Source organism: Mixophyes fleayi, chromosome 2, assembly GCF_038048845.1.
Source record: "Mixophyes fleayi isolate aMixFle1 chromosome 2, aMixFle1.hap1, whole genome shotgun sequence".
Taxonomy (NCBI): Eukaryota; Metazoa; Chordata; class Amphibia; order Anura; family Limnodynastidae; genus Mixophyes; species Mixophyes fleayi.
In genome coordinates, this window is record NC_134403.1 from 5,598,473 (window position 1) to 5,625,149 (window position 26,677).

General features: G+C 42.9%; 1 protein-coding gene across 3 annotated transcripts in view; it reads right to left on the minus strand.

Annotated features, from left to right (window-relative positions):
- Window positions 1–26,677, minus strand: part of PDE2A (phosphodiesterase 2A) — a 661,195-nt gene that overhangs the window by 242,165 nt on the left and 392,353 nt on the right. For all 3 annotated transcript variants that reach the window (XM_075198335.1, XM_075198336.1, XM_075198339.1), the window contains one exon: window positions 11,123–11,211. In XM_075198335.1, the coding sequence (XP_075054436.1) occupies window positions 11,123–11,211 (89 nt within the window). The remainder of the gene's footprint in view (window positions 1–11,122; window positions 11,212–26,677) is intronic.

The window sequence follows — 26,677 nt, forward strand, 5'->3', positions numbered from 1 at the left end:
GCAGCCCCCGGCAGCCTCAGAAGTCGGAAAGGGGGCGGGGCCTAAATCGCCCCGCCCTAACATCCCCCCGGGGAACAAACATTTTCTAGACCCACCCCTGTGTGTGTGTGTGTCTGTGGAAAAAACTATTTTCCCAGAAAGGGCTCATCCGAATGACCTGAAATTTGGTATACTGACATTATTTGACAAAAAAATGCATGAGTATCATGCACGGGTTAACTTGTATATATATATATATATATATATATATATATATATATATATATATATATGGTACATAGTGTACAATAAAGAGTGGTGCTCAATATAATATTGTAAGAGTTCGAAGTAGAAGTCTGTTCGCACCAATATTACACTGTCTCCTCGCCCTCCTTGGAGGTGGCCGCCTTTCTTCAGGTTGTTTGATGGTCCAAAACGACAAGGAATCTAAATGGAGTCAAAAATAGGAGGACAAATGGTGCCAGATAGTGCAGTGGTTTAATAGATGAGTCCGAAAACTATTAGGTGATAATAAAATGCTCCCAGATGGAATAGTTTGAGGTCATCACAACGTGAGTCCTGGATGTCTCAGGGGGACCATCTACAGGGTCTTCAACCATGCGGACGTAGGAAGTAATCAGCAGATCTGTGTAGTTCATCAATTTATATGGTCCACAGGTTCTCAGACAAATATACCAGATAGAAACCAGAAAACAGTAATAGTGGAGTATTTTCAAAACTTATAAGTGAAGCGTCTTACACCCAGCACCCTTAAGTTAGTGCGTGTACCAAAATCAAATACCAAAGTAGCTTATCTGAATGGTCCATAGAGCTGCTTCCTGAAGTTCCCGTCTATCATATAGGACTAACTCTCCTCCTTTGTCTGCTTGTTTAATTACCATGTATTTGTTCTAGTATAGAAGGGTGATGGGTGTAGGACACTGTGTACAGACTTTCTACTTTGAACTTTTCTAATATTATATAGAGCGCCGCTGTTTATTGTTACTTGTTCCCATTTTGTTTTTGACTGGTATATCCAATAAATAGTCACACATTTATATTGGTTATATATCTCCCACATACTAAATAAAGATGTGGAAAACTTCTAGTAGGATTAAACAAAGATCAGACCTCAAAAAATCTTTAGTGAAAATGCTGTTAGTTTCGAACCCTGTAATGACCTGGAGAACATGTCCTGGGATATTGAGAGACATTTGATAAAGCAGACTAGGAGTTGGTGGGATATAAGGAACCTTGAACGGTACATAAAGGTGGACCGTGTCCCTAGGGATCTTCATATTAGTAGATCACCAACATTTGGAACAGATAACCCTGAGTTTGTTAAGGAATGGGACCACATGCTACATGAATGTTCCCTTAACCTTATTAAATTAATCATCCATGACAAAATTGCTCAATCTTATTGAGGATGAATTACAAGGGAAGAAACTATTATTAGAACCTATAAAGGAAAAGAGGATTTTCTAGCCAATGAAAAAGTCCTTAATAAGAAATTAGACAGAGTAGAAACAGGCGTAATTAAAATTAAAAAAACAAAAATACAAGGGATAAGTGAGACTATGAGAGCAGCGATAATAAACAGTGGAACAAAATCTAGTTAGAATTGGGATTTCAGTTATCAGTCTCAAACTGGGACAAGAACTAGACCAGGTCATACTAGGGAATCCATTCCACAGAGGAAAAGAAAACTAAACACAGTCCAACTACAAGTAGAAACACCCACCAAGGAAGTATTCTCAGCACTAGAGCATATAGAAGCCAGTGATAGCGATGATTTTTTTTGTCCTCGACCCCCAAAACACATGAAAGACCAGGCCACCGAAAAACACCTGAGAGAAAATATATGGATAGCATCACCCCTGAAGTGCAGACACATGGAAGAAGAGGAAGACAAAGTGGCATCACAAAAACACAGGAGAAAATGTAATAGATAATACTAAACTCAAAGAAAATTGTATATTCAACTAGGGATGTGCACCGGCGACTTTTGAGGTCTCGTGTTTTGTGTTTTGGATCCGGATTTTCGTTATTTTTGAGGTTCGGATTTGTCTCGCAAAACACTTGACGAAAGGTCTCGGTTCGGATTTAAGGTATTGGATTCGGATTTTTTTTGAAAAAAACATAAAAAGTTTAAAAATCAAGTTTTTGGGCTTATTTTCACTCCTAGGCTATTATTAACCTCAATAACATTCAATAACAAGCATTTCCACTAATTTACAGTGTATTCTGAACACCTCACAATATAGTTATTAGTCCAAAACGTTGCAAAAAGGTATCTTTCTGGACTACGTAGAGGAGTGGGTCACCACAATATCTTAAAAACCCTGAACTTTTATGATTCGCACCAATAATTGTACCTGGACTGCGTAGAGGAGTGGGTCACCACAATATATTAAAAACCCTGAACTTTTATGAATCGCACCAATAAATGTACCTGGACTGCGTAGAGGAGTGGGTCACCACAATATATATAATAAGAAAACCATCAACTTGTTTGATTCGCACCAATAAATGTACCTGGACTGCGTAGAGGAGTGGGTCACCACAATATATTAAAAACCCTGAACTTTTATGAATCGCACCAATAAATGTACCTGGACTGCGTAGAGGAGTGGGTCACCACAATATATATAATAAGAAAACCATCAACTTGTTTGATTCGCACCAATAAATGTACCTGGACTGCGTAGAGGAGTGGGTCACCACAATATATTAAAAACCCTGAACTTTTATGAATCGCACCAATAAATGTACCTGGACTGCGTAGAGGAGTGGGTCACCACAATATATTAAAAACCCTGAACTTTTATGAATCGCACCAATAAATGTACCTGGACTGCGTAGAGGAGTGGGTCACCACAATATCTTAAAAACCCTGAACTTTTATGAATCGCACCAATAAATGTACCTGGACTGCGTAGAGGAGTGGGTCACCACAATATATTAAAAACCCAGAACTTTTATGAATCGCACCAATAAATGTACCTGGACTGCGTAGAGGAGTGGGTCACCACAATATATATAATAAGAAAACCATCAACTTGTTTGATTCGCACCAATAAATGTACCTGGACTGCGTAGAGGAGTGGGTCACCACAATATATTAAAAACCCTGAACTTTTATGAATCGCACCAATAAATGTACCTGGACTGCGTAGAGGAGTGGGTCACCACAATATATTAAAAACCCTGAACTTTTATGATTCGCACCAATAATTGTACCTGGACTGCGTAGAGGAGTGGGTCACCACAATATATTAAAAACCCTGAACTTTTATGAATCGCACCAATAAATGTACCTGGACTGCGTAGAGGAGTGGGCACTGGGCACCACAATAAAATATATAAAAAACCTTCAACAGGTCTGCATTACACTACACATACGGCTGCTCCTCCATCCTCTCCATCATATACATGTTGGAGTTTTAGCGTGTGACAACCTCTTGTTTTTGATAATGTCAGTGCATTTTGAATATTTTTCAATTTGCCCCACACCACTGAATGTACTTTATCTATGATACGCATCTATCTATCTTGACTGCGTAGTGTGGTGGCCCCGGTACACAATTTGGTACCGAGGCCACAATATAATTAAAAAACCCTCCACGTGTCAGAATTCCACCAAACAAGTATCTGGACTGCGTAGTGGGGTGGCCCCGGTACCCAACTTGATACCGGGGCCACAATAAAATAAATACACCCTCCACGTGTCAGAATTCCACCAAACAAGTATCTGGACTGCGTAGTGGGGTGGCCCCGGTACACAATTTGGTACCGAGGCCACAATATAATTAAAAAACCCTCCACGTGTCGGAATTCCACCAAACAAGTATCTGGACTGCATAGTGGGGTGGCCCCGGTACCCAATTTGATACCGGGGCCACAATACCTCCTCAAAACATGCTCCAGACAATTCGTCATTGACAGACCCCAGACAGACAGGGTCGTAGTGTTATTGTTTGACTTTGTAAACCCAAAAAAATGTCCCTGTTGCACTTGCACATAGTCGTGCAATGAAGACTGACTTTTTCATTTAAAGGCACGATCTTTCAAGTGTAGTGTTTGTAAGTCTAAGTCATATTATACTTTTGGTAAAATTGGTTTTTTTTGTTCCTCTTTATGGTAATTAATTAGTAATAGAATTAAAGTAGGAAATAGAATTAAATAGAATTAAAGTAGGAAATAGAGTGGTATAGAGTTGTAGTGTGGTATAGATAGAGTGGTCCACACAATATAATAATAAAACCCTCAACTGGTCTGAATTCCACCAAACAAGTATCTTGACTGCGTAGTGTGGTGGCCCCGGTACACAATTTGGTACAGAGGCCACAATATAATTTAAAAACCCTCCACGTGTCGGAATTCCACCAAACAAGTATCTGGACTGCATAGTGGGGTGGTCCCGGTACCCAATTTGATACCGGGGCCACATTACCTCCTCCAATTTCCAAGTGTAGTGTTTATAACATCTTAACACTACACTAATTCTAGCACGTCAAAACCTCTTGTTTTAAATAATGACAGGGCATTTAACTTTTGATTTAATTTATTGAATTTGTTGGCATTTTCTTTTACTTTTTGAACATGGCAAACGACTGTTGAATGGTCACATAATGCCAAAAAAAAAGGTGCAAGATGGAATTGTCCTTGGGCCCTCCCACCCACCCTTATGTTGTTGAAATAGGACATGCACACTTTAACAAACCAATCATTTCAGCGACAGGGCCTACCAAACAACTGTGGCTGAAATGATTGGTTTGTTTGGGCCCCCACACCAATAAAACAATTCATCTCTCCCTGTACAAACTAAACAGGCTCTACTGAGGAAAGATGTCGTCCTTATCCTCAACCTCTGATTCCTCTCCCCCTACAGTGTGTACTTCCTCCTCCTCACACATTATCAATTCGTCCCCGCTGGACTCCACAACCACAGTCCCTCTGTACTGTCTGGAGGGCAGTGCTGTACTTCATTGAGGAATTGATTATTCATTTTTATAAACATCATTTTTTCAACGTTGTGAGGAAGCAACCTCCTTCGCCGCTCACTGACCAGGTTCCCCGCTGCACTAAAAACTCTTTCCGAGTACACACTGGAGGGGGGACAACTCAGTTAAAAAATAGAGCCAGTTTGTACAGGGGCTTCCAAACTGCCTTTTGGAGTTCTACCACGTCACTACCTCTAGTTAATTTAGATTGCAAGGCTTGTAAATATAAATACTTTGAAGATAAAAAAAAGCAGGCTGCACAGACTGTGGAGCTAGAAAGTGAAATTAAATGGACCACGTTACTTTGGTGGCTATCTATGCCCCCCCCCCCCCCCCCCCGCCCTACACTTGTAGTTGAATATAAATAAAGCAGCCTGCATAGACTGTAGAACTAGCAATTCAAATATACAAAGAAATGGACAAAGGCAGTTTGGTATCTGTCTGCATCAGATCCCCTCTCCACTAGGAGTAAAACAGAAAACTTTTCAGCCGTTATATAATCTAGAATATAAATAGAAATTGAGAAATGCAATTTGGTATCTGTCTGCATCATAATCATCAACATCCTCCTCAGCGCCAGCTACATCAATATCCTCCTCCCAGTGCACAACATTCACACCTTCATTAGCCAAATCTGTAACTGGACTGTGGGTGATCCTTCCAGCATATGCAGAGGGCGTGCTGCAAATGCTGGATGGAGTCACCTCTTCCCGTACAGTGATGGGAAGGTCAGGGTTCACAACCAACAACACCCTTGGACTCGCCTTGGGGATTTGTGATGTCATCTGTTTAGAAGGCAGAGTTCTTTGCTGTTTTGTTGTTGTTGCTGACAGCATAACTCTCTTAAATTTTTTGTAGGGGGGGGGAGGAGGGCTTTGATCCTTGGGTGAAGTTGGACCACTAGTCATGAACACGGGACAGGGCCTAAGCCGTTCCTTGCCACTACTTGTCGTAATTGGCATATTGCCAACTTTACGTTTCTCCTCAGATGATTTTAAGTTTCTTTTTTTGCTGTTTTTTGAGAACTTGGGCTTTTTGGATTTTACATGCCCTGTACTAGGAGATTGGGCATCGTGCTTGCCAGACGACGTTGATGGCATTTCATCGTCTATGTCATGACTAGTGGCAGCAGCTTCAGCATTAGGAGGAAGTGGGTCTTGATCTTTCCCTACTTTATCCTCCAAATTTTTGCTCTCCATTATATGTAGCACAAGATACTGCAGAATGTGTGAACTTGGTAATATTGCAGTACCAATGGACTTATAATGCTGGATTGGTTTTGCAAATTTGGTTATAATTATTATATATTTTTTTTTTTTTTAATTTTTTATTATTTTTTACTTTTTTTTTATTTTTTAAAAACTTGGGAATAATGGGGAAATAACTATGCCCTTAGAAGCACAGAGCACAGGACACAGCACCACTGGACTGAACAGGACACGGCACAGGACCCAGCAGCACTACGGAACTCAGCAGGACAGAGCACAGGACACAGCACCACTGGACTGATACTGCAGAATGTGTAAACTTTGTAATATTGCAGTACCACTGGACTTTTACTGCTGAATGTGTGAACTTGGTAATATTGCAGTACCAATGGGCTTATACTGCAGGATTGGTTGTGAAAATTTTGTGGTAATTAAAAAATATTAAAGTAGTTTTTGGTATTTTTTAAAAAAACTTTTTTTTATTTTTTTAAACACAGGGGAATATTGGGGAAATAACTATGCCCTTAGAAGCACAGAGCACAGGACACAGCACCACTGGACTGAACAGGACACAGCACAGGACCCAGCAGCACCACTGACCTCAGAAGGACAGAGCACAGCACACAGCACCACTGGACTGATACTGCAGAACACAGCACAGCACAGCACAGCACAGCACAGCACAGCACTAAACAGCACAGAACTAAACAGCACAGAACTAAACAGCACAGAACTAAACAGCACAGAGGACCACCTAACACACCCTCCCTCTACCCTGATCAATGCCCGAGTGAAGATGGCGGCGACTAGCGGGGAATTTATAGGATCCGAGTATCGCGAGATCCGACAACGGGATTATGAGTCAGAGCCTCAGTTTCACTTTTGAATTTGGCGCCAATACCCGGATCTGTCTCGGATCCGACTCGGATCCGCAACGTTCGGGTGGGCTCGGATTTCAGAAATCCGAGCGCGCTCATCCCTATATTCAACCTATCTCAACACCAACTAAATACATCAGAATTCTCTATGTTGAAAAAGGGATTACCTTTCGCCCCCACAAAAAAAACCAAATAAACTTGCTACATGAAAAACAGTCAGTATTTAACTTATGTGCAAAACAGAATACTAATTTGCACCCCTTGCATTGTAACATGGTTTTGTCCAGGAGACTGAAATAAGAAGTTTCTTAAATTAAGATCCTTAATGAATCAGGCCCCTGGTGATTAAAGATTTGTGTAAATGTACAAATAAGGGTCCCTGTAATAAAAATCTCTCCAATCAGGAATCCCTAGCGTTAAAAAATGTATAAAATAATAAAGATCTAGTAATTCAGCAATCAGACAAAGGATGGGGGTCAGTCCTACCTGATGAAGTGGATCATATTGAGGTAGCCTATAGACACCTAAATGATGAGGGTTGATGTGACTACTACATTGTTATATAGTTTTCTTTTATATGTTATCCTGTGGAGCCCTTTGGATTACACTTCATCAGTCATGGAGAAGACATTTACTCCTCTGGAGAGGGCCATTAAGGACATTCGATCCACCTCATATGGTTATCAGATAAGGACTATTGTTTTTGTCTGTTGTAAGTGCACATTTCTATGTATTATATAATACAGTGTTTGTGCAGATGTGTTACACTATATGATATCCCTACTCTTCTGTTCCGGGTATGGTTACGGAGTGTTGATGTTCCCGTAGATGGGAACTTCAGGAAGCAGCTCTATGGACCGTTTTCAGATAAGCTGTTATCGTATTGGATTTTGGTACACACACTAACTTAAGGGTGCTGGGTGTAAGACACTTCACTAATACGTTTTGAAAATACTCCACCATTACTGACTTTCCGGTTTTCTGGTTTCTATCTGGTCTATATGTCTGAGAACCTGTGGACCATATAAATTGATGAACTACACAGATCTGCTGATTACTTCCTACGTCCGCATGCTTGAAGACCCTGTAGATGGTCCCCCTGAGACATATAGGCAATCACGTTGTGATGAGCTTTTAAACTATTCCATCTGGTAGCATTTTATCATCATGTAATAGTTTTCGGATTATTCTCTTAAACTATTGAACTATCTGGCTCCATTTTGTCCTTCTATTTTTGACTCTCTCTCTCTCTATATATATATATATATAACATACACACACACATACATCCACAGACATTCTCAGACAATGACAGGCTAATGGAGAGAATATAACTGTTTGTTGTGGGCAGAAAACCCCCCCCCCGTACCAACTCGTATAACATGTCTCTTAGTACAAATGATGAAACGCGTTGTACATTCAATCATGTGACTCGGATGAGTAACTCTCTGTAAGCCGTACATTAATCTGATGTTGTTTGTGTCTATATGTTTATACATACTGACAATAACAATCTTACTATACCATGAATTGTGCACCCTGCTGACTTGTGTTATACACCTCACATTCTCAGAAAATGGAAATCCTTATATAAAGGTCAAATTATTAATGCTGAACTGGCTTCCAATGTCAGTCCTGAAAATATGAAGACAGAATACAGCTAGAAACTCACCCAGCCAATCACTGCCATACAAGATGTACAGAAACATTTTGTAAATGAAAATTAAACTAACGTGTAGAAGACAACTGTCTACAATCTCACTTCATTCTTCTACACATACATCCAAATGAGGAAATCCAATCACAGGCATTAAATCATACCCTCCATACAAGGTTTATTAACGAGTATGAAACCAAAAAGTTACAAATTCAGAGATATTTGATTGCATGATACAATTATTCCCCAGGAATTCACTGTTCCTGAGCCGGTGAATCAGCGAGTTGCACAGGAAACTGTATCAATGTGACTCTTGGTTACAAATTTCATTCAAACTTTTTTTTCACATTTTAAATAGTCTCTTCCAAAATCACCTTATAAGGGCCACATAATAAAATTACATGTTATATAATACAGGGCAAATCCTGAAAACCTGTGACTGCATATAAGGGGCCGTTGGCAGCTAGATTCATGAATTATAAAATAAAAATACAAAGAAAAGCATAAATCAGAATATAAGAGTCTCACATCAAACGCCTGGCATGTTACGCTACCACAGGGGTTCCAGTATTTTCTTACTATTTTGTGTTATTTGTTTATTAAATCTAATTTGAATGGTAAACAAAGGATATACAGTGATACACAGCCACCAAGCCAGTTCAAGTTTTCAGTGTTTAGAAAACAAAAATCAATTACATGACTGATTGCAATAGTTACACTGTCTTAGTTTATATTAAGGTTTTCATAAATAATTCTTCAGCTATGTAGACAGTGAGACAATAAATGACGCAGGGTCCTAAGTCAGGGACCCCCTAAGTTCTTATGTCACCCCATTACTTATTTGCCAGCTAAGCACCCACATGTGTGGCAGGCAGAAGACACGAGGAGGGTGGAGAAGAGATCTGAGGTGAGAGCGTTGTAAGAGGTTATTAGTGCCCCCTATTGGCTGGTGTGTGCAAAGTCCTGTATTCAAGGGCATTCTATAATGCTGCTATAAAAACAAACTGATATCCTTTGACATCATTAAACTGATACACAGTTTAATTAATTAAAATTCAGATACTTTCCAATCATTTAATAGTTCCCGAACCACTCTCATAAAATTGGGAAACACAATATCCTCAAATTCTGAATATACAAGTCTGACCAAGACTCCGAAATTTTAATATTTTGCTTTTTAAATCTATTTATTTTAATTATATCAATAAATATTGGTTTTTATTGTGTAGTGTCTATTTATTTATTTCTACCTCTTTATACCATTACAGAGTCTCCTCCCTTCTAAAATTGCTAATTGCGGCTTCGCTAGGAGTAGTACTTTTCTTCTCTTGTTTCTATCAGCATCAATGTGCTGACGACCACCGGTCTGGTAGACAATCATCATGTCCTGGTAAGTGTTGTCGGGGTAGTCAGCATCAATATGCTGACAACCACCGGTCTGATAGACAATCATCATGTCCTGGTAAGTGTTGTCGGGGTAGTCAGCATCAATATGCTGACAACCACCGGTCTGATAGACAATCATCATGTCCTGGTAAGTGTTGTCGGGGTAGTCAGCATCAATATGCTGACAACCACCGGTCTGATAGACAATCATCATGTCCTGGTAAGTGTTGTCAGTGTAGTCAGCATCAATATGCTGACAACCACCGGTCTGATAGACAATCATCATGTCCTGGTAAGTGTTGTCAGGGTAGTCAGCATCAATATGCTGACAACCACCGGTCTGATAGACAATCATCATGTCCTGGTAAGTGTTGTCGGGGTAGTCAGCATCAATATGCTGACAACCACCGGTCTGATAGACAATCATCATGTCCTGGTAAGTGTTGTCGGGGTAGTCAGCATCAATATGCTGACGACCACCGGTCTGATAGACAATCATCATGTCCTGGTAAGTGTTGTCAGCATCAATATGCTGACAACCACCGGTCTGATAGACAATCATCATGTCCTGGTAAGTGTTGTCGGGGTAGTCAGCATCAATATGCTGACGACCACCGGTCTGATAGACAATCATCAAGCTTCCTTTCATCTAACAAATATACACAGCAATATTGTTGAGCAATTTTGGCCAATTGGACCAGATTATCAGAAAATGACCCTATGTATTGGCTCCCACTGACCTCCAGCAACTAGTGTGATATTTATCCTTCTGGCCTAGAACATGATTGGCTGATGATTATAATCTCCATGTGCGGTCACTGGACAAATACCGACCACATGAGAAGACCAGATGGTCCTCAGACCAGATCTGAGTGTTTGACCAGAGTTACCCTGACAGGGAACTGATTCTGTTGTGTAATATAAATAATGTTCAATGGATTCAAACAAGTTGATAAAAAAGACAGATAAAGACAATTTAATTAAGGATATAAAAGAGACTTTTCTCACCTGAGTTTCCCTTCTTGAGGCAGCTCATGGTACGGGTCATCGCAGACCAGACGGCCTTCTGCATCCAGCAAGTAGATGAAGGCGTTGTCCTGGAACACATAGAGGAAACCTCAGCAACAATACATTGTATGTGGTATAATACACTCCCTACTGTACATTATAGGGACATCAGAGGATCCGTGATCATATTATAACAGGTGACTTCTAATATTCTCCATAGGTTACAGCAGGCGGAGCATTACTTATTATAATACACAAGATTTCCTAATGAACACTGAAATGATGACACGAGAACTCACCGATTATATATGATTTACTGGATTTTACATATGTATATAGAGCAGCACTTGTCAATGTACAGACATAAGAGAATCACTGTGTGGTCTGATAGTCACCACCCTGCACCAGCACTGTAGCTGGAGGCTAGTGAGCTGTACTAGGAACAAGCTCATCTATGTGGAGACAGGAATGCTGGGATTAGTTGTGCACCAAATATGACACTGCTGAGAGAGTGCAGACAGAGGGAGAAGAGTGCAGGATAAAGAGTGTTCTCCACATGAAGAGAAAGACAAGGGGACAGAGTGTCAGCTCAGACATTCCTGTGAATCACCATTACATGTGCTACATTTAAAGCAGTAAAGGGGCATAGGACTGAATATTGGGATGGTCGGTGCTTATGAGAAATCCCCTATTTCCAGCCACACAAGAACTATCAGTTCACTAGAAACTTTCGTGATATCAATGAGGAAGAAACCTTTCCACACATCTCAGTGATGTCACTAGTTCCTAATAAATTAAAAGAGTTTAATGTGATAAACATTTATTCAGGCCACAATGACTGTATGTGCTGGGGTGGAATGCCACTATATGATAATTATATACTGTATAGCAAACGCAGCGTAGTAATATCAGAATATCAGACATATAATAACTGCAGTGTCCACATGCTCCCTCTCCTCTGCAGCTGGCTGATCTGTAAGGTGGGAGGGGCTTATCTAACAGAGCAGACACACGTTGACTGACAGTTTTGTAGTCTTGCTCTGCAGTAATGCACTGAGTAGATAGCTGGATTCATACACAGGGTTACGTGAGATAAATCTTCAGTCAACCTCAATTCTTATTTAGTACTAAGTAACAAGTCACATATAATGGTGTTCCTTCTATAGTCATTTTGTTCTAGATGCTTTCTGTTTTTTTCACACTGCTGTTCTGAGATATCCGGCAAACTTTTACCTGTCAATCAATAAGAACCTATCATTCCACACAAGTCATTTTATTATTGTTTTTATTTGTAACAAATGTGACCAAAAATTGTGAAAAAAATGTTTAGACATTTGTTATAAAATTTAGGAACACAGTTTTCTTGTTTAATCCTTTGGTGCTGACTAGAAATGAGTATAATTCCCAAATGGCTCCGTAAAAAATTCAGCAGGAAATCTATATGTTTCTCTGTCCGAATGTGTCTATAAGTGTCACCGCAACTAAACAACTGAATGCTAGACATCGCCCTATATACAGACTATAAACTCCAGGAAATGGGAATTTATAAATGCAGAGCAGAATGGCGTCCAGCGGATTTGGAACATCGCATCACCAGAGCATCGCATCACCAGAGCATTACACCTGTACGATATGTCCTATTCCGCAGCATTTCACAGCAACTTTACTTATCTATCAGTAATCTTTCTGACTTCTAATTACCACATTTCTGTGCAGCTCAATTAGTGACAGGATGGATCCCCTATGCCACCCTGTCTGTTGTGTTGCTGGGGATCAGCTGTGTTTACCACCGTCCCCTTTCTTTATCCCAAATGCATTCTAATACAGTACGAGGAGTCTGCTGCCACCACTAGCTTCCATCACCGGCGCCTAGAACTGCTTCCTTCTTGGTAACTGTCGCTGCAAGTGTACCCCCTCACTAGCCACTGAGGCTGGTACCCCTGACCTCTTCCTTCAGATCAGGGTGCTGTGGATGGTTCCCCCCTGGCCTATCACACTGGCCAGAGCTGCAGGTAACAGGCAGAGCGCTGGTACTGGATGCTGGGTCCAACCTCAGAACAGCCGGATAACGGATTAGATTTGGTCTAATCTGCAGGTCACAGGAATTACCACAGGTAAATAGGTGTCAAAGCAGGATCTTGAATCAATTATGTTTTATTAGCTCAAGTGTCCTAATAGGTACAGTTACACATGCCAGTTTGTGGTACTAGCAACCTTTCAGAAGTTACTGATGGTATAATGAAGCATTACATGGTCAAAGAGTCCTCTTGTTATACAGATTTACGCACATGTTGTCAAGGGGTAGCTCAGCCCCCTGATCCGACCAGGAAACGAAACGTCTCATATCACATTAGATAATTTAACATCAGGATCTAACCTTATGGTTGGGAATCGTATTCATGACCTCTGTACTGAGAGGCAGAAGTGTTAAGCACACAGCCACCGTACTGCCCCAAATCTTGCATCTAACACAGTTTAACTTTCACACCAACCTGATTACCTAAAATTTGCTGTCTATATCGTTAGGAGGTTTCCCATCTCTCTAACAAGACATGATAACAGGTAATGACCCCTGTGCCGGGCCTTGAGGCTAAAGCAGGTGTTTGTCCCTTCTGAGATGAAAATAATGAATTAACTTAATTTAGGATTTCCTTTCCTCCTTTCTAACACAAACACAATTCCTCCACCATGGCTACTGCCCAATTATATATTATATATCCCCAATATACAAACATAACACAATATAAAAAAACCCAGTAAATTTGCAATGATATACAGCGGTGCCCTGCATCCCTACTTTAAATAAATATCTAGAATTAATTATTTCTACATGATCCAGCCACAGTATCTTTACCATCATATATGCTGTTATTTCCATGTACAACATATTATTCAATAATCGATCTTCTACTTGTGTCCTAATGATATGTGGGGACCTTGCAGACACAAGTCTGAATGATACTTTACAGAGATGTGTGGTTCAATATTCCGGATTAGGGGACAGATAATTAACCTCATTTTGTTCTAATACATAAAAGACCCATTCATTTGTTTATGTGCAGGATTGATTTATGCAAATAAGTTAATCCAATGAATGATTTGTTTCACTTACGTTTTCTTCCAAGAAATGTATTTAGCTGCAGGTTAGAAATCTTTAATTCTACCTGTCACTATTTAAATAGTTGTTTAATGACCCCTTGCCTCTGTCTATGATGATCTACCTCAAAAGTGACAGAGGAGAGTGGAGGCAACATCGGGCTGAATATCAGTAGTAATAAGACACTGGAGAGAGGATAAAGTTGAAGGATATATTGCTTGATGGCACAACAGGTATATATGCTGATGGTATAATAGCAATGGAAGATATATATAACATGGAAAGTACAAACGGAATGCAATTCACAATATATACTACAGTTTGTTAGTAACTCTGAGCAACTGTTATGGGATGAATAGAAAATAGTCCAGACATGAAGATGGCAAATAAAGAATACGTGACTCCGGAGATGTGACACACGGCAGATAAAAGTGGATTAATGATGTTAATAACAATCCAGAATAAACGGTAGTATAATCCACATAGCAGGTGGTCACAAGTATCACGATAATTCAAGTTCACGGGCAGAAGTTCAATAGTAGTAAACGTAATAGCAAGCTCGCTATAGAATACAGTCACAGTAGGACAGCGAGCAAAATCACAGGAGAGTCTTTAACGGGAGCCAGCTTGAACATACAGCACAGGTGCATAGAATCAACGAATATGCAGCGATCAACTCACGGAAGATGTTTCCAATCTGTAAGCTTGACAGCGGTAAAGTTCAGCGGACAACAGAGGACTACAAGTACCAGGTGCATAGATGTAAAAGCAAAAGTTCAATCAGCAGACATCCACGATAGTAGACTCGGCATTGTAGAACTACAGGTACCAAGTGCAACAATGAATTAGGTAAGTCCAGCCGGCAGGTAACAGCAACAATAGACTCAGGCGGCCCAAACAGAGGAACAGGTAATGGTAACCAGGGGCCAGGCAATCTAAGTAACCCGAAGAACAGGCAATGACCCAAAGGTCATGGGTAGTTTAAATAGTACTCAGGACCAATGAGAATCAGGGAGGAGGTCCTGATCACACAGCCAGCAGCACCTGTATGAAAGTAGTGTCTCTGAGTGGAAACAAGTCCAAAACATAGTTCATAGGGAAAAAGTCCCAATGCCGGAACCTATCTAAGGGACCGGCGCGTGACACTACCCCACTCCCACACCTCATGCACCCCAATCATGGATAATCCTGCAGATCTCTTACACCACCTGAGACCCTTCTCTTCCATACTCTGTCATGTGGGTTATTATGTGACGTAATGGCCACTTAACGCAGATCAAAAGGTTCTGGCAAAGTCAGCGGAGATTAAAGAAAAACGCAATTAAACTCAGCAAGTAACTGCAGCATAATGAAAAGGGGAAAAAAGCTGAATTCATCAAGCTATCTATATATCCGTCATGACGAGGCCTTACACTCTTGTGCCAACGGCATATCCAACCCTTGTACGTCCTGTCACTCCCTGGGTTACTGACCCCGCACATTGATGTGAATACATCAAGCGTTGGTTTCTTGTGGCTGGGAAAAGGTGACTTCTGATTTGTCATTGATCCAGTCTCTTGCTAACGGCTTCTGTCATTAGAGTGTTGCGGTAACTCCATCTCACATATATACAGATATTTACCGAGAAGGGCGTTTATAAGCTGCTTCATGAAGATGTGACAGATTGTGTGTGGATTGAATTGAATGTAGAAGTTCTTGGAGCTAACAAGCAACAACGTACTTGCCCTAAGGAAATATTTGTACAGACATATTGATCACAAAGTCACATAGCATCTATTGCTCTTTGAGATGGCCTGCGGAATATATAAATATGTTTCCTTAAATATTTGCTTGGAACAAGCAACTCTTGTAAATAATATGTATATAATCAGAGAGCTCTGATGTCATTCAGGCTTTTTTTAATGTCCAGTACAGGGAATATGTGACAACTGGGGATATGTGACATCAGGGGATATGTGACAACAGGCCCAACAGGGGATATGTGACATCAGGGGATATGTGACATCAGGGGATATGTGACCACAGGAGATATGTGACATCAGGGGATATGTGACATCAGGGGATATGTGACCACAGGAGATATGTGACAACAGGCCCAACAGGGAATATGTGACATCAGGGGATATGTGACAACAGGCCGCACAGGGGATATGTGACAACAGGGGATATGTGACATCAGGGGATATGTGACATCAAGGGATATGTGATAATAGGGGATATGTGACATCAGGGGATATGTGACATCAGGGGATATGTGACATCAAGGGATATGTGACATCAAGGGATATGTGATAACAGTGGATATGTGACAACAGGTGATATGTGACAACAGGGGAAATATAACAACAGGTGATATGTGACATCAAGCGATATGTGACAACAGGGTATATGTGACAACAGGGGATATGTGACATCAGGGGATATGTGACAACAGGCCCAACAGGGGAAATGTAACAGCAGGTGAAATGTGACAACAGGGGATATGTGACATCAGTGGATATGTGACAACAGGCCCAACAGGGCATGTGTGACAACAGGGGATATGTAACAACAGGCCCAACGGGATATGAGATGTCAGGGGATATGTGAAATCAGGGGATGTGACAATAGTAGACATGTGACATCAGGGGATATATGACAACAGCCCAACAGGGGATATGAGACATCAGGGGATATGTGACCACAGAAGATAAGTGACAACAGGGCCAACAGGGTATATGTGACAACAGGGTATATGTGACATCAGTGGATATGTGACAACAAGTCCAACAGGGGATATGAGACATCAGGTGATATGTGACATCAGGGGATATGTGACCACAGGAGATAAGTGACAACAGGGCCAACAGGGTATATGTGACAACAGGGGATATGTGACATCAGGGGATATGTGACCACAGGAGATAAGTGACAATAGGTCCAACAGGGTATATGTGACAACAGGGGATATGTGACATCAGTGGATATGTGACAACAGGTCCAACAGGGTATATGTGACAATAGGGTATATGTGACATCAGGAGATATGTGACAACAGGCACAACAAGGGATATGTGGTAACAGGGGATATGTGACAACAGGCCCAACAGGGAATATGTGACAACAGGGGATATGTGTCAACATGGGATATGTGACAACAGGGGATATGTAACAACAGGCACAACAAGGGATATGTGGTAACAGGGGATATGTGACAACAGGCCCAACAGGGAATATGTGACAACAGGGGATATGTGTCAACATGGGATATGTGACAACAGGGGATATGTAACAACAGGCCCAACAAGGGAAATGTGGTAACAGGGGATATGTGACAACAGGAGATATGTGACAACAGGAGATATGTGACAACAGGCCCAACAGGGAAAATGTGACAACAGGGGATATGTGACAACAGGGAATATGTGACATCAGTGGATATGTGACAACAGGTCCAACAGGGGATATGAGACATCAAGTGATATGTGACATCAGGGGATATGTGACCACAGGGTATATGTGACAACAGGGCCAACAGGGTATATGTGACAACAGGGGATATGTGACATCAGTGGATATGTGACAACAGGTCCAACAGGGGATATGAGACATCAGGTGATATGTGACATCAGGGGATATGTGACCACAGGAGATAAGTGACAACAGGGCCAACAGGGTATATGTGACAATAGGGTATATGTGACAACAGGGGATATGTGACAACAGGGGATATGTGACAACAGTCCCACCAGGGGATATGTGACAACAGTCCCAACAGGGGATATGTGACAATGGGGAACATGTGCTGCTTACAGGTAATTGTGTTTGACTATCTGCATTTTGAAGTCTTCTCAGATGTATCAACACTTAAAGAAAGAATAGTTATATATAACGAATCTTATACATTCCCATTTGCCCATTTGATGTGTTAGGAGATATGAAATTAACCAATAGCTAATAATCACATTCTCACACATTAACTGCAGAGTTTGTTTGTATCAATAAAAATCATATTTTGCTCTCTGTATTGGGTGGTGGTCTCATGGCTGCCCTCTGTATTGTGTGGTGGTCACGAGGTTGCCCTCTGTATTGTGTAGCAGTGACAAGGGTTCTATGTGTTGTATGGTGGTCCCAATAGATCAATAGTTTCTGAGGTACTGAAACAACCCTTAGGGCACCAACAATAATTCCACAGTGAAAGTCGCTTAGATCGCATTTGTTCTCCATTCTGGTGTTTGGTCTGAACAACCATTGCAATTTTTGCCCATGTCTGCATGCTTTTATACATTGAGTTTCTGCCACATGAATGGCTGATTAGATATTTGCATTAACTAGCAGGTGTTCAGGTACACCTAATAAAGTGGACAGTGACAATGTTTATATATATATATATATATATATATTTATACCATCAGCATAGTCCTGATTTTAGGGGACATGCATGCTGTGTGAGCCAGTTTGTGGCGCACTCTTTATATAAGGGAAGATGGGAGGGAGATGCAGGTGATTGCATGGAGACACTAGCTATGCCCACATGGTGCTGGCGACACCCACACATCATTGGCCACACCTCCAGAACGTCTCACAATAGGCCCTTTATAATTTTCAGCCCCAGTCCCATGTGGCCCTTAATCTGGCCCTGCATACAGCTACACACAGTGCAAGACATTGCCTCCTGAGAGTTGGCTAATTTTATACCTGATAGCTGGAAATATCGCCCTGCATTTCTATACTGTACTCATATAGGAATTCCCAGTTCTTTTCACTTTTCCCAATTCTGCCATCACAAGGTGCCACATTATCAGTTAGCACTGCCTGTAGGGCTTAAGATATGGTGCCTCCTGTCGCTGCTCTAGAGCCAATTGTAAGATAACGAAAAGGGGTACAGGGGTGACCTGACCGGGTCGGCCAGGTGTCCTAATGGGAAAATGTGTGTGAGGCCACTAACCGTCCAAACTATTGCTGAACAGGCAGAGCCACATAATGCAACTACAGAATTGGTTGTTTGACCATTTGTCTGAATCCAGGGAGATTAATGTTCAAACTTATAAGAGTCTCCTTCATCCCTGACATGATACAATGTTGCCAACCATTGAAAATATTTCTATAAAGATCTGCACCTTATATTTATACAATATATATGTCATTCCAAAATGTGTGCCAAAATGAAAGTAGCAGCCTTAATAAAGGGGTTAAAGGCAGAAGACACATAACCCTATCCTGATATAAAGCCATTGTTGGGCAGAATGAGGTCATGACAGATGGGGTCAGGGGCAAACCATGGGGCGACTAGTGTAACAGATGTGAAAGCACCACAGCAGGACACACGGGCATTGTGCATTTCTGTGCAGGCGATTGTCCTAATACACAGAGAAGACGTGTCTATTTACTTTAGCAAAGCTGCAATAGTTACTTAGCGAAAGACATATGTTATTTACCTACTGAACACTCAGCATCACGGGGCATCTGCACTACATGAACGTTTTCTCCCAGATACAATATTACCAACAAACTTTAATGGCAAAGTGTTATAAACTGCAGCAGATGCCGGCTGCTTTCTCCATTCTATGACACAGTTGATCCCAATTTCATGCTCAATAAACCTCCCATAGAAAATGCAATGTCACAGGTAACAACACTTAATAAGTTCATTTGTGCACATCATTTCCCTCTGCAGAAGAACCAGTGAGATACCGTAAGCACTAACCCACAATAATATGTCCCTCTGTATTAGTTCCTTGTTCGCTCTGTATAAGATTCCCTCTTCCGCTGTATAAGGTTTTCTCTCTCCCATCTGTATAAGGTTCTCTCTCCCCACTATATGAGGCTCTCTCTCCCCTCTGTGTAAGGTTCCCTCCCCCGCTGTATCTGGTTCCCTCTCCCCAATGTATGAGGTTCCCTCTCCCATTGTATCAGGTTCCCTCTAACCACTTTATGAGGTTCCCTCTCCCCACTGTATGAGGTTCTCTCTCCGCTCTGTATAAGATTCCCTCTTCCGCTGTATAGGGTTTTCTCTCTCCCATCTGTATAAGGTTCCCTCTCCCCACTATATGAGGCTCTCTCTCCCCTCTGTGTAAGGTTCCCTCTCCCACTGTATCAGGTTCCCTCTCCCCAATGTATGAGGTTCCCTCTCCCGCTGTATCAGGTTCCCCATAACCACTTTATGAGGTTCCCTCTCCCCACTGTATGAGGTTCCCTCTCCCCACTGTATGAGGTTCCTTCTCCCGCTGCATAAGGTTCCCTCTCCCCGCTGTATGAGGTTCCCTCTCCCCACTGTATGAGGTTCCCTCTCCTACTGCATCAGGATCCCTCTCCCGCTGTATCAGGTTCCCTTTCCACACTGTATGAGGTTCCCTCTCCCACTTTACGAGGTTCCCTCTCCCGCTGTATGAGGTTCCCTCTCTCGCTGTATGAGGTTCCCTCTCCCCACTGTATGAGGTTCCTTCTCCCGCTGTATAAGGTTCCCTCTCCCCACTGTATGAGGTTCCCTCTTCCACTGTATGAAGTTCCCTCTCCTGCTGTATGAGGTTCTCTCTATCTTCTCTATAAGGTTCCCTCTCCCCGCTGTATGAGGTTCCCTCTCCCGCTGTGTCAGGTTCCCTCTCCCAACTGTATGAGGTTCCCTTTCCCGCTGTATGAGGTTCTCTATCCCCTCTCTATAAGGTTCCCTCTCCCGCTGTATCAGGTCCCCTTTCCCCACTGTATGAGGTTTCCTCTCCCTTTTGTATAAGGTTCCCTCTCCCCACTATATGAGGTTCCCTCTCCCGCTGTGTCAGGTTCTCTCTCCCAACTGTATGAGGTTCCCTCTCCTGCTGTATAAGGTTCCCTCTCCCGTTGTATCAGGTTCCCTCTCCCCACTGTATAAGGTTCCCCTTCCCGCTGTATGAGGTTCTCTCTCCCCTCTCTATAAGGTTCACTCTCCCTGCTGTTTCAGGTTCCCTCTCCCCACTGTATGAGGTTCCCTCTCCCCACTGTATGTGGTTCCTTCTCCCGCTGCATAAGGTTCCCTCTCCCCGCTGTATGAGGTTCCCTCTCCCCACTGTATGAGGTTCCCTCTCCCGCTGTATGAGGTTCCCTCTCCCCGCTGTATGAGGTTCCCTCTCCCGCTGTGTCAGGTTCCCTCTCCCAACTGTATGAGGTTCCCTTTCCCGCTGTATGAGGTTCTCTATCCCCTCTCTATAAGGTTCCCTCTCCCCACTATATGAGGTTCCCTCTCCCGCTGTGTCAGGTTCTCTCTCCCAACTGTATGAGGTTCCCTCTCCTGCTGTATAAGGTTCCCTCTCCCGTTGTATCAGGTTCCCTCTCCCCACTGTATAAGGTTCCCCTTCCCGCTGTATGAGGTTCTCTCTCCCCTCTCTATAAGGTTCACTCTCCCTGCTGTTTCAGGTTCCCTCTCCCCACTGTATGAGGTTCCCTCTCCCCACTGTATGTGGTTCCTTCTCCCGCTGCATAAGGTTCCCTCTCCCCGCTGTATGAGGTTCCCTCTCCCCACTGTATGAGGTTCCCTCTCCCGCTGTATGAGGTTCCCTCTCCCGCTGTATGAGGTTCCCTCTCTCACTGTATGAGGTTCCCTCTCCAGCTGTATGAGGTTCCCTCTCCTGCTGTATGAGGTTCCCTCTTCCCACTGTATGAGGTTCCCTCTCCAGCTGTATGAGGTTCCCTCTCCCGCTGTATGAGGTTCCCTCTCTCACTGTATGAGGTTCCCTCTCCAGCTGTATGAGGTTCCCTCTCCTGCTGTATGAGGTTCCCTCTCCCCACTGTATGAGGTTCCCTCTCCAGCTGTATGAGGTTCCCTCTCCTGCTGTATGAGGTTCCCTCTTCCCACTGTATGAGGTTCCATCTACCTGCTGTATGAGGTTCCCTCTCATCGCTGTATCAGGTTCCCTCTCCCCGCTGTATGAGGTTCCCTGTCCCCTCTGTATAATGTTCCCTCTCCCCACTGTATGAGGTTCCTTCTCCCGCTGTATAAGGTTCCCTCTCCCCGCTGTATGAGGTTCCCTCTCCCCACTGTATGAGGTTCTCTCTCCCTGCTGTATGAGGTTCTCTCTCCCCTCTCGATAAGGTTCCCTCTCCCCGCTGTATGAGGTTCCCTCTTTCCGCTGTATGAGGATCCTTCTCCCGCTGTGTCAGTTTCCCTCTCCCCACAGTATGAGGTTCCCTCTCCCCGCTGTATGAGGTTCCCTCTTCCTGCTGTATGAGGTTCCCTCTCCCTCTGTGTCAGGTTCCCTCTCCCAACTGTATGAGGTTCCCTCTCCTGCTGTATGAGGTTCCCTCTCCCCACTGTATGAGGTTCCCTCTCCCGCTGTATGAGGTTCCCTCTCCCCACTGTATGAGGTTCCCTCTGCCGTTGTATGAGGTTCCCTCTCCCCAGGTTCCCTCTCCCCACTGTATGAGGTTCCCTCTCCCGCTGTATGAGGTTCCCTCTCCCGCTGTATCAGGTTCCCACTCCCCACTGTATGAGGTTCCCTCTCCCACTGTATCAGGTTCTCTCTCTCCGCTGTATGAGGTTCCCTCTCCCCACTGTACGAGTTTCCCTTCCCCCTCTGTATGAGGTTCCCTGTCCCCTCTATAAAAATTGTCTGAATAATAAATTGATAAAAACTTTAAATTACTTGTATGATTGAAAAGTGCTAGTTGTGCAGGGGCTAAGAGGAGACCAGTGTCACATACATGAGGATGGTGGCTAGGACACAGGTTGACCTTTGTGCAAATAGCCAGTGGAATATTCTCCAGAATAACAGAATTTTAGGAATGTAGAGTCAGACATGGAACTAGGGTGATTGAAGAAGAAAGCACAACCAAGCTGATAAAACAAATCTAGGGCAGTTTAGTCATTTAATCTAGGACACTGCAGACACTGGTTCTGGTTCTATGTTTCCCAAACTACTTGACAGTGTACAAAGTAACTTTGTCTTCTACTAAAACTGTAACCTTGGGGAGACTGAGAGATGGGGCTAGCCATGTGTAAAGCAATGTCGGCCCTCCCTGTGTGAGTTAATATTACACTTATTGCTTCTTCCCCAATTACTGCGACTTCGAGTGTTTGAACACAGCGAGACGCTCCAGTGTCTCTGCCGGCAGCACGTGGCTAATTAGAGATTCAGGATTTCTGCTCTGCGCAGTATCCCCAGGGCGGGCAGAAAGGACAGCTCTACATTTGCATACCTCAGTTTTCATAAAAGATTCCCAAATGATAAGTTGTTCTCATGAATTTTTTACCATCGCCATTTACTGCCCTCAATCACACAAAGTCAGAAATTAGCAATGTGGACCGTAACCAATATGATTATTCTTTCATTCTCCTTGTGATTAGGATTAATGGATGGTCCTGCCATTCTGCTCCACTGATTAGCAAGATAATGTTTTTTATGATCTGTTCAGTAGACAATTAAAGAGATAAAGCGCTGTCCTCAACAGCTAACAATCTGAATCTGATCCCTGTCACGCACACAGCGATGAGATTAGCAGACATTAGGAAACTGTGTTCAGCAACCAATGTACCTAACAATTATACCTCTGGTAAATCTTCAGGGTATTTTGGGTGATCATTATATCAGGGAAGACAGGATAAGTCATTTGTTACAGTCACACACAAATATTAATAGGCGTTAAAAATTAATTCATCTCAGGATTTATTTTGCACAATTTAGTGAGGGGGCAACTACATAACAAAAAGTGAGTACTTAGTTTCCTTACTCTTGTCCCCTGCAGCATCTTGGCTCCTCATCCCCGCACAGGGCCATTTTGCCTCAACCGAGATAGAATCATACATGCCTACTATCCCGAAATGTCTGGCAGACTGAAGAATTTTTGGGAGTCCTCACAGACTTCCAGGTGAGCAGATCATCCTCCCATATTCCACTTATCTTTCTTGTAAAGTGTGCAGGGCATTGCTGACACGGATCATGCCATTGCACATCTGGGTGTGGATCTGTGAGAATGCAAATGGTATCTTCTTGGTCCCCGTACTTACCCTTTGGGATCTCCAAAAAGTAGGCACGTATGGTTTAAGTTCTGTGGGGTTAGTATGAAGATGCTCCTTCCTTATGACCACGGCGTCTGTCATGTCAGGCGCCTTCAGGAGCTGGGGTGGACGGAAGTGGGATGGTAAAGGGTGAAAGGTGGGTTAAAGGGTGAGGAAGAAGAGAGAGGAATGTGAGGGAAAGGGAGGGGAAAGGTGTGAAACTGGGAAATGGGAAAAAGGACATGGATGAGGGGGAATTGGGGGCAGTACAGAGTAGTAAAATATAAATCTTATATGGAGATAACCTTTAATAATATTGGGAAATCTCAAGTTAAAATATAATACAGTCATTTTCAGCTAAATGTTATGAGATTGATGTCTAGTGATGGGAAATGCTGACCAGCAGGATGGGGGCCCCTCTTCCCCTCCAGGGTCCCACTGGAATAGAAGCTCAGAGCTTTATTTGGTGCTACCATTAATGCACTCAGCAGTGAAGTTACTGTTTATAGCACCAATATCATACCTCCCAAACATAGTGATGATATAAGGCCTGAACCCAATCTAACCAAAATCACCCACTTTCCTGTTTGGCAAAGCTCTACCCATTCTGGTGTAGGCTCCGCCCCTTGTGAGGTCTGTGGCTGAGGGGCAGTTAGTAGTTATACCTATATGGCAGATCACTGCCAACACAATCACCAGCCACCTATCCTTCTGTCTGTGACCAGATCACACTTGTGTCTGCCTGCCTGTGACAGCTCACACTTGTGTCTTCCTGTCTGTGACCAGATCACACTTGTGTCTGCCTGCCTGTGACAGCTCACACTTGTGGCTCCCTGCCTGTGATAGCTCACACTTGTGGCTCCCTGCCTGTGATAGCTCACACTTGTGTCTTCCTGCCTGTGATAGCTCACACTTGTGTCTTCCTGTCTGTGACCAGCTCACACTTGTGGCTCCCTGCCTGTGACCAGATCACACTTGTGTCTTCCTGCCTGTGAAAGCTCACACTTGTGTCTTCCTGTCTGGTACCAGCTCACAATTGTGTTTCCTGCCTGTGACCAGCTCACACTTGTGTCTTCCTGTCTGTGACCAGCTCACAATTGTGTTTCCTGCCTGTGACAGCTCACACTTGTGTCTTCCTGTCTGTGACCAGATCACACTTGTGTCTGCCTGCCTGTGACAGCTCACACTTGTGGCTCCCTGCCTGTGATAGCTCACACTTGTGGCTCCCTGCCTGTGATAGCTCACACTTGTGTCTTCCTGTCTGTGACCAGCTCACACTTGTGGCTCCCTGCCTGTGACCAGATCACACTTGTGTCTTCCTGCCTGTGAAAGCTCACACTTGTGTCTTCCTGTCTGGTACCAGCTCACAATTGTGTTTCCTGCCTGTGACCAGCTCACACTTGTGTCTTCCTGTCTGTGACCAGCTCACACTTGTGTCTTCCTGTCTGTGACCAGCTCACACTTGTGTCTTCCTGTCTGTGACAAGCTTACACTTGTGGCTCCCTGCCTGTGACCAGCTCACACTTGTGTCTTACTGTCTGTGATCAGCTCACACTTGTGTCTTCCTGTCTGGTACCAGCTCACAATTGTGTTTCCTGCCTGTGACCAGCTCACACTTGTGTCTTCCTGTCTGTGACCAGCTCACACTTGTGTCTTATTGTCTGTGACCAGCTCACACTTGTGTCTGCCTGCCTGTGACCAGCTCACACTTGTGGCTCCCTGCCTGTGACCAGATCACACTTGTGTCTGCCTGCCTGTGACCAGCTTACACTTGTGACTTATTGTCTGTGATCAGCTCACACTTGTGTTTCCTGCCTGTGACCAGATCACACTTGTGTCTTCCTGTCTGTGACCAGCTCACACTTGAATTTTAAGTAGGACAAACTTGAAAACAAGAGGTAGCTTTTACTTAATCTACTTCTGCTGGTAAAATATTTTACAGCTAAATAAATGAATAAGCTCCTGAAACATTTACATATATATCTGTGAAGATTATATGCATTTCTTTTTTATAACGCACTTTGTATTTTAGGTTTAGTTGGCTTCTAAGTAATACTGTAATGGCTACAATGTATGGATTTGGCATTTAATAACTTTATCACATGGATACTTTACACATCATTTAAATTGTTATAAAGATATTTTGCTCAGCAATCCTGGTAAAGACTAATCCTGGATACGTGGCTGCGTCTCTGATCTCAGATTTCCCCCCAATCACAGACACATTTTCTGTTAATAATTGATCAAGGGAAAAGGCTGAAGTGTAATTCTGCAACTGCAGGAAAGGCAATGGGATAAATCCCACTTAATGGCTGATGTGCTGCATGTGTGGGTGTAATATTAGATAGATAGATAGATAGATAGATAGATAGATAGATAGATAGATAGATAGATAGATAGATAGATAATCTGCTCAGTTCACTAGCACCTCTTTCTGCTGTGCATTGGGCAGTGTTTGACCTGTGGCAATCTTTGACCTTTCCTTCCTGAATAAAACAAAAAAAAGGTTAGATCC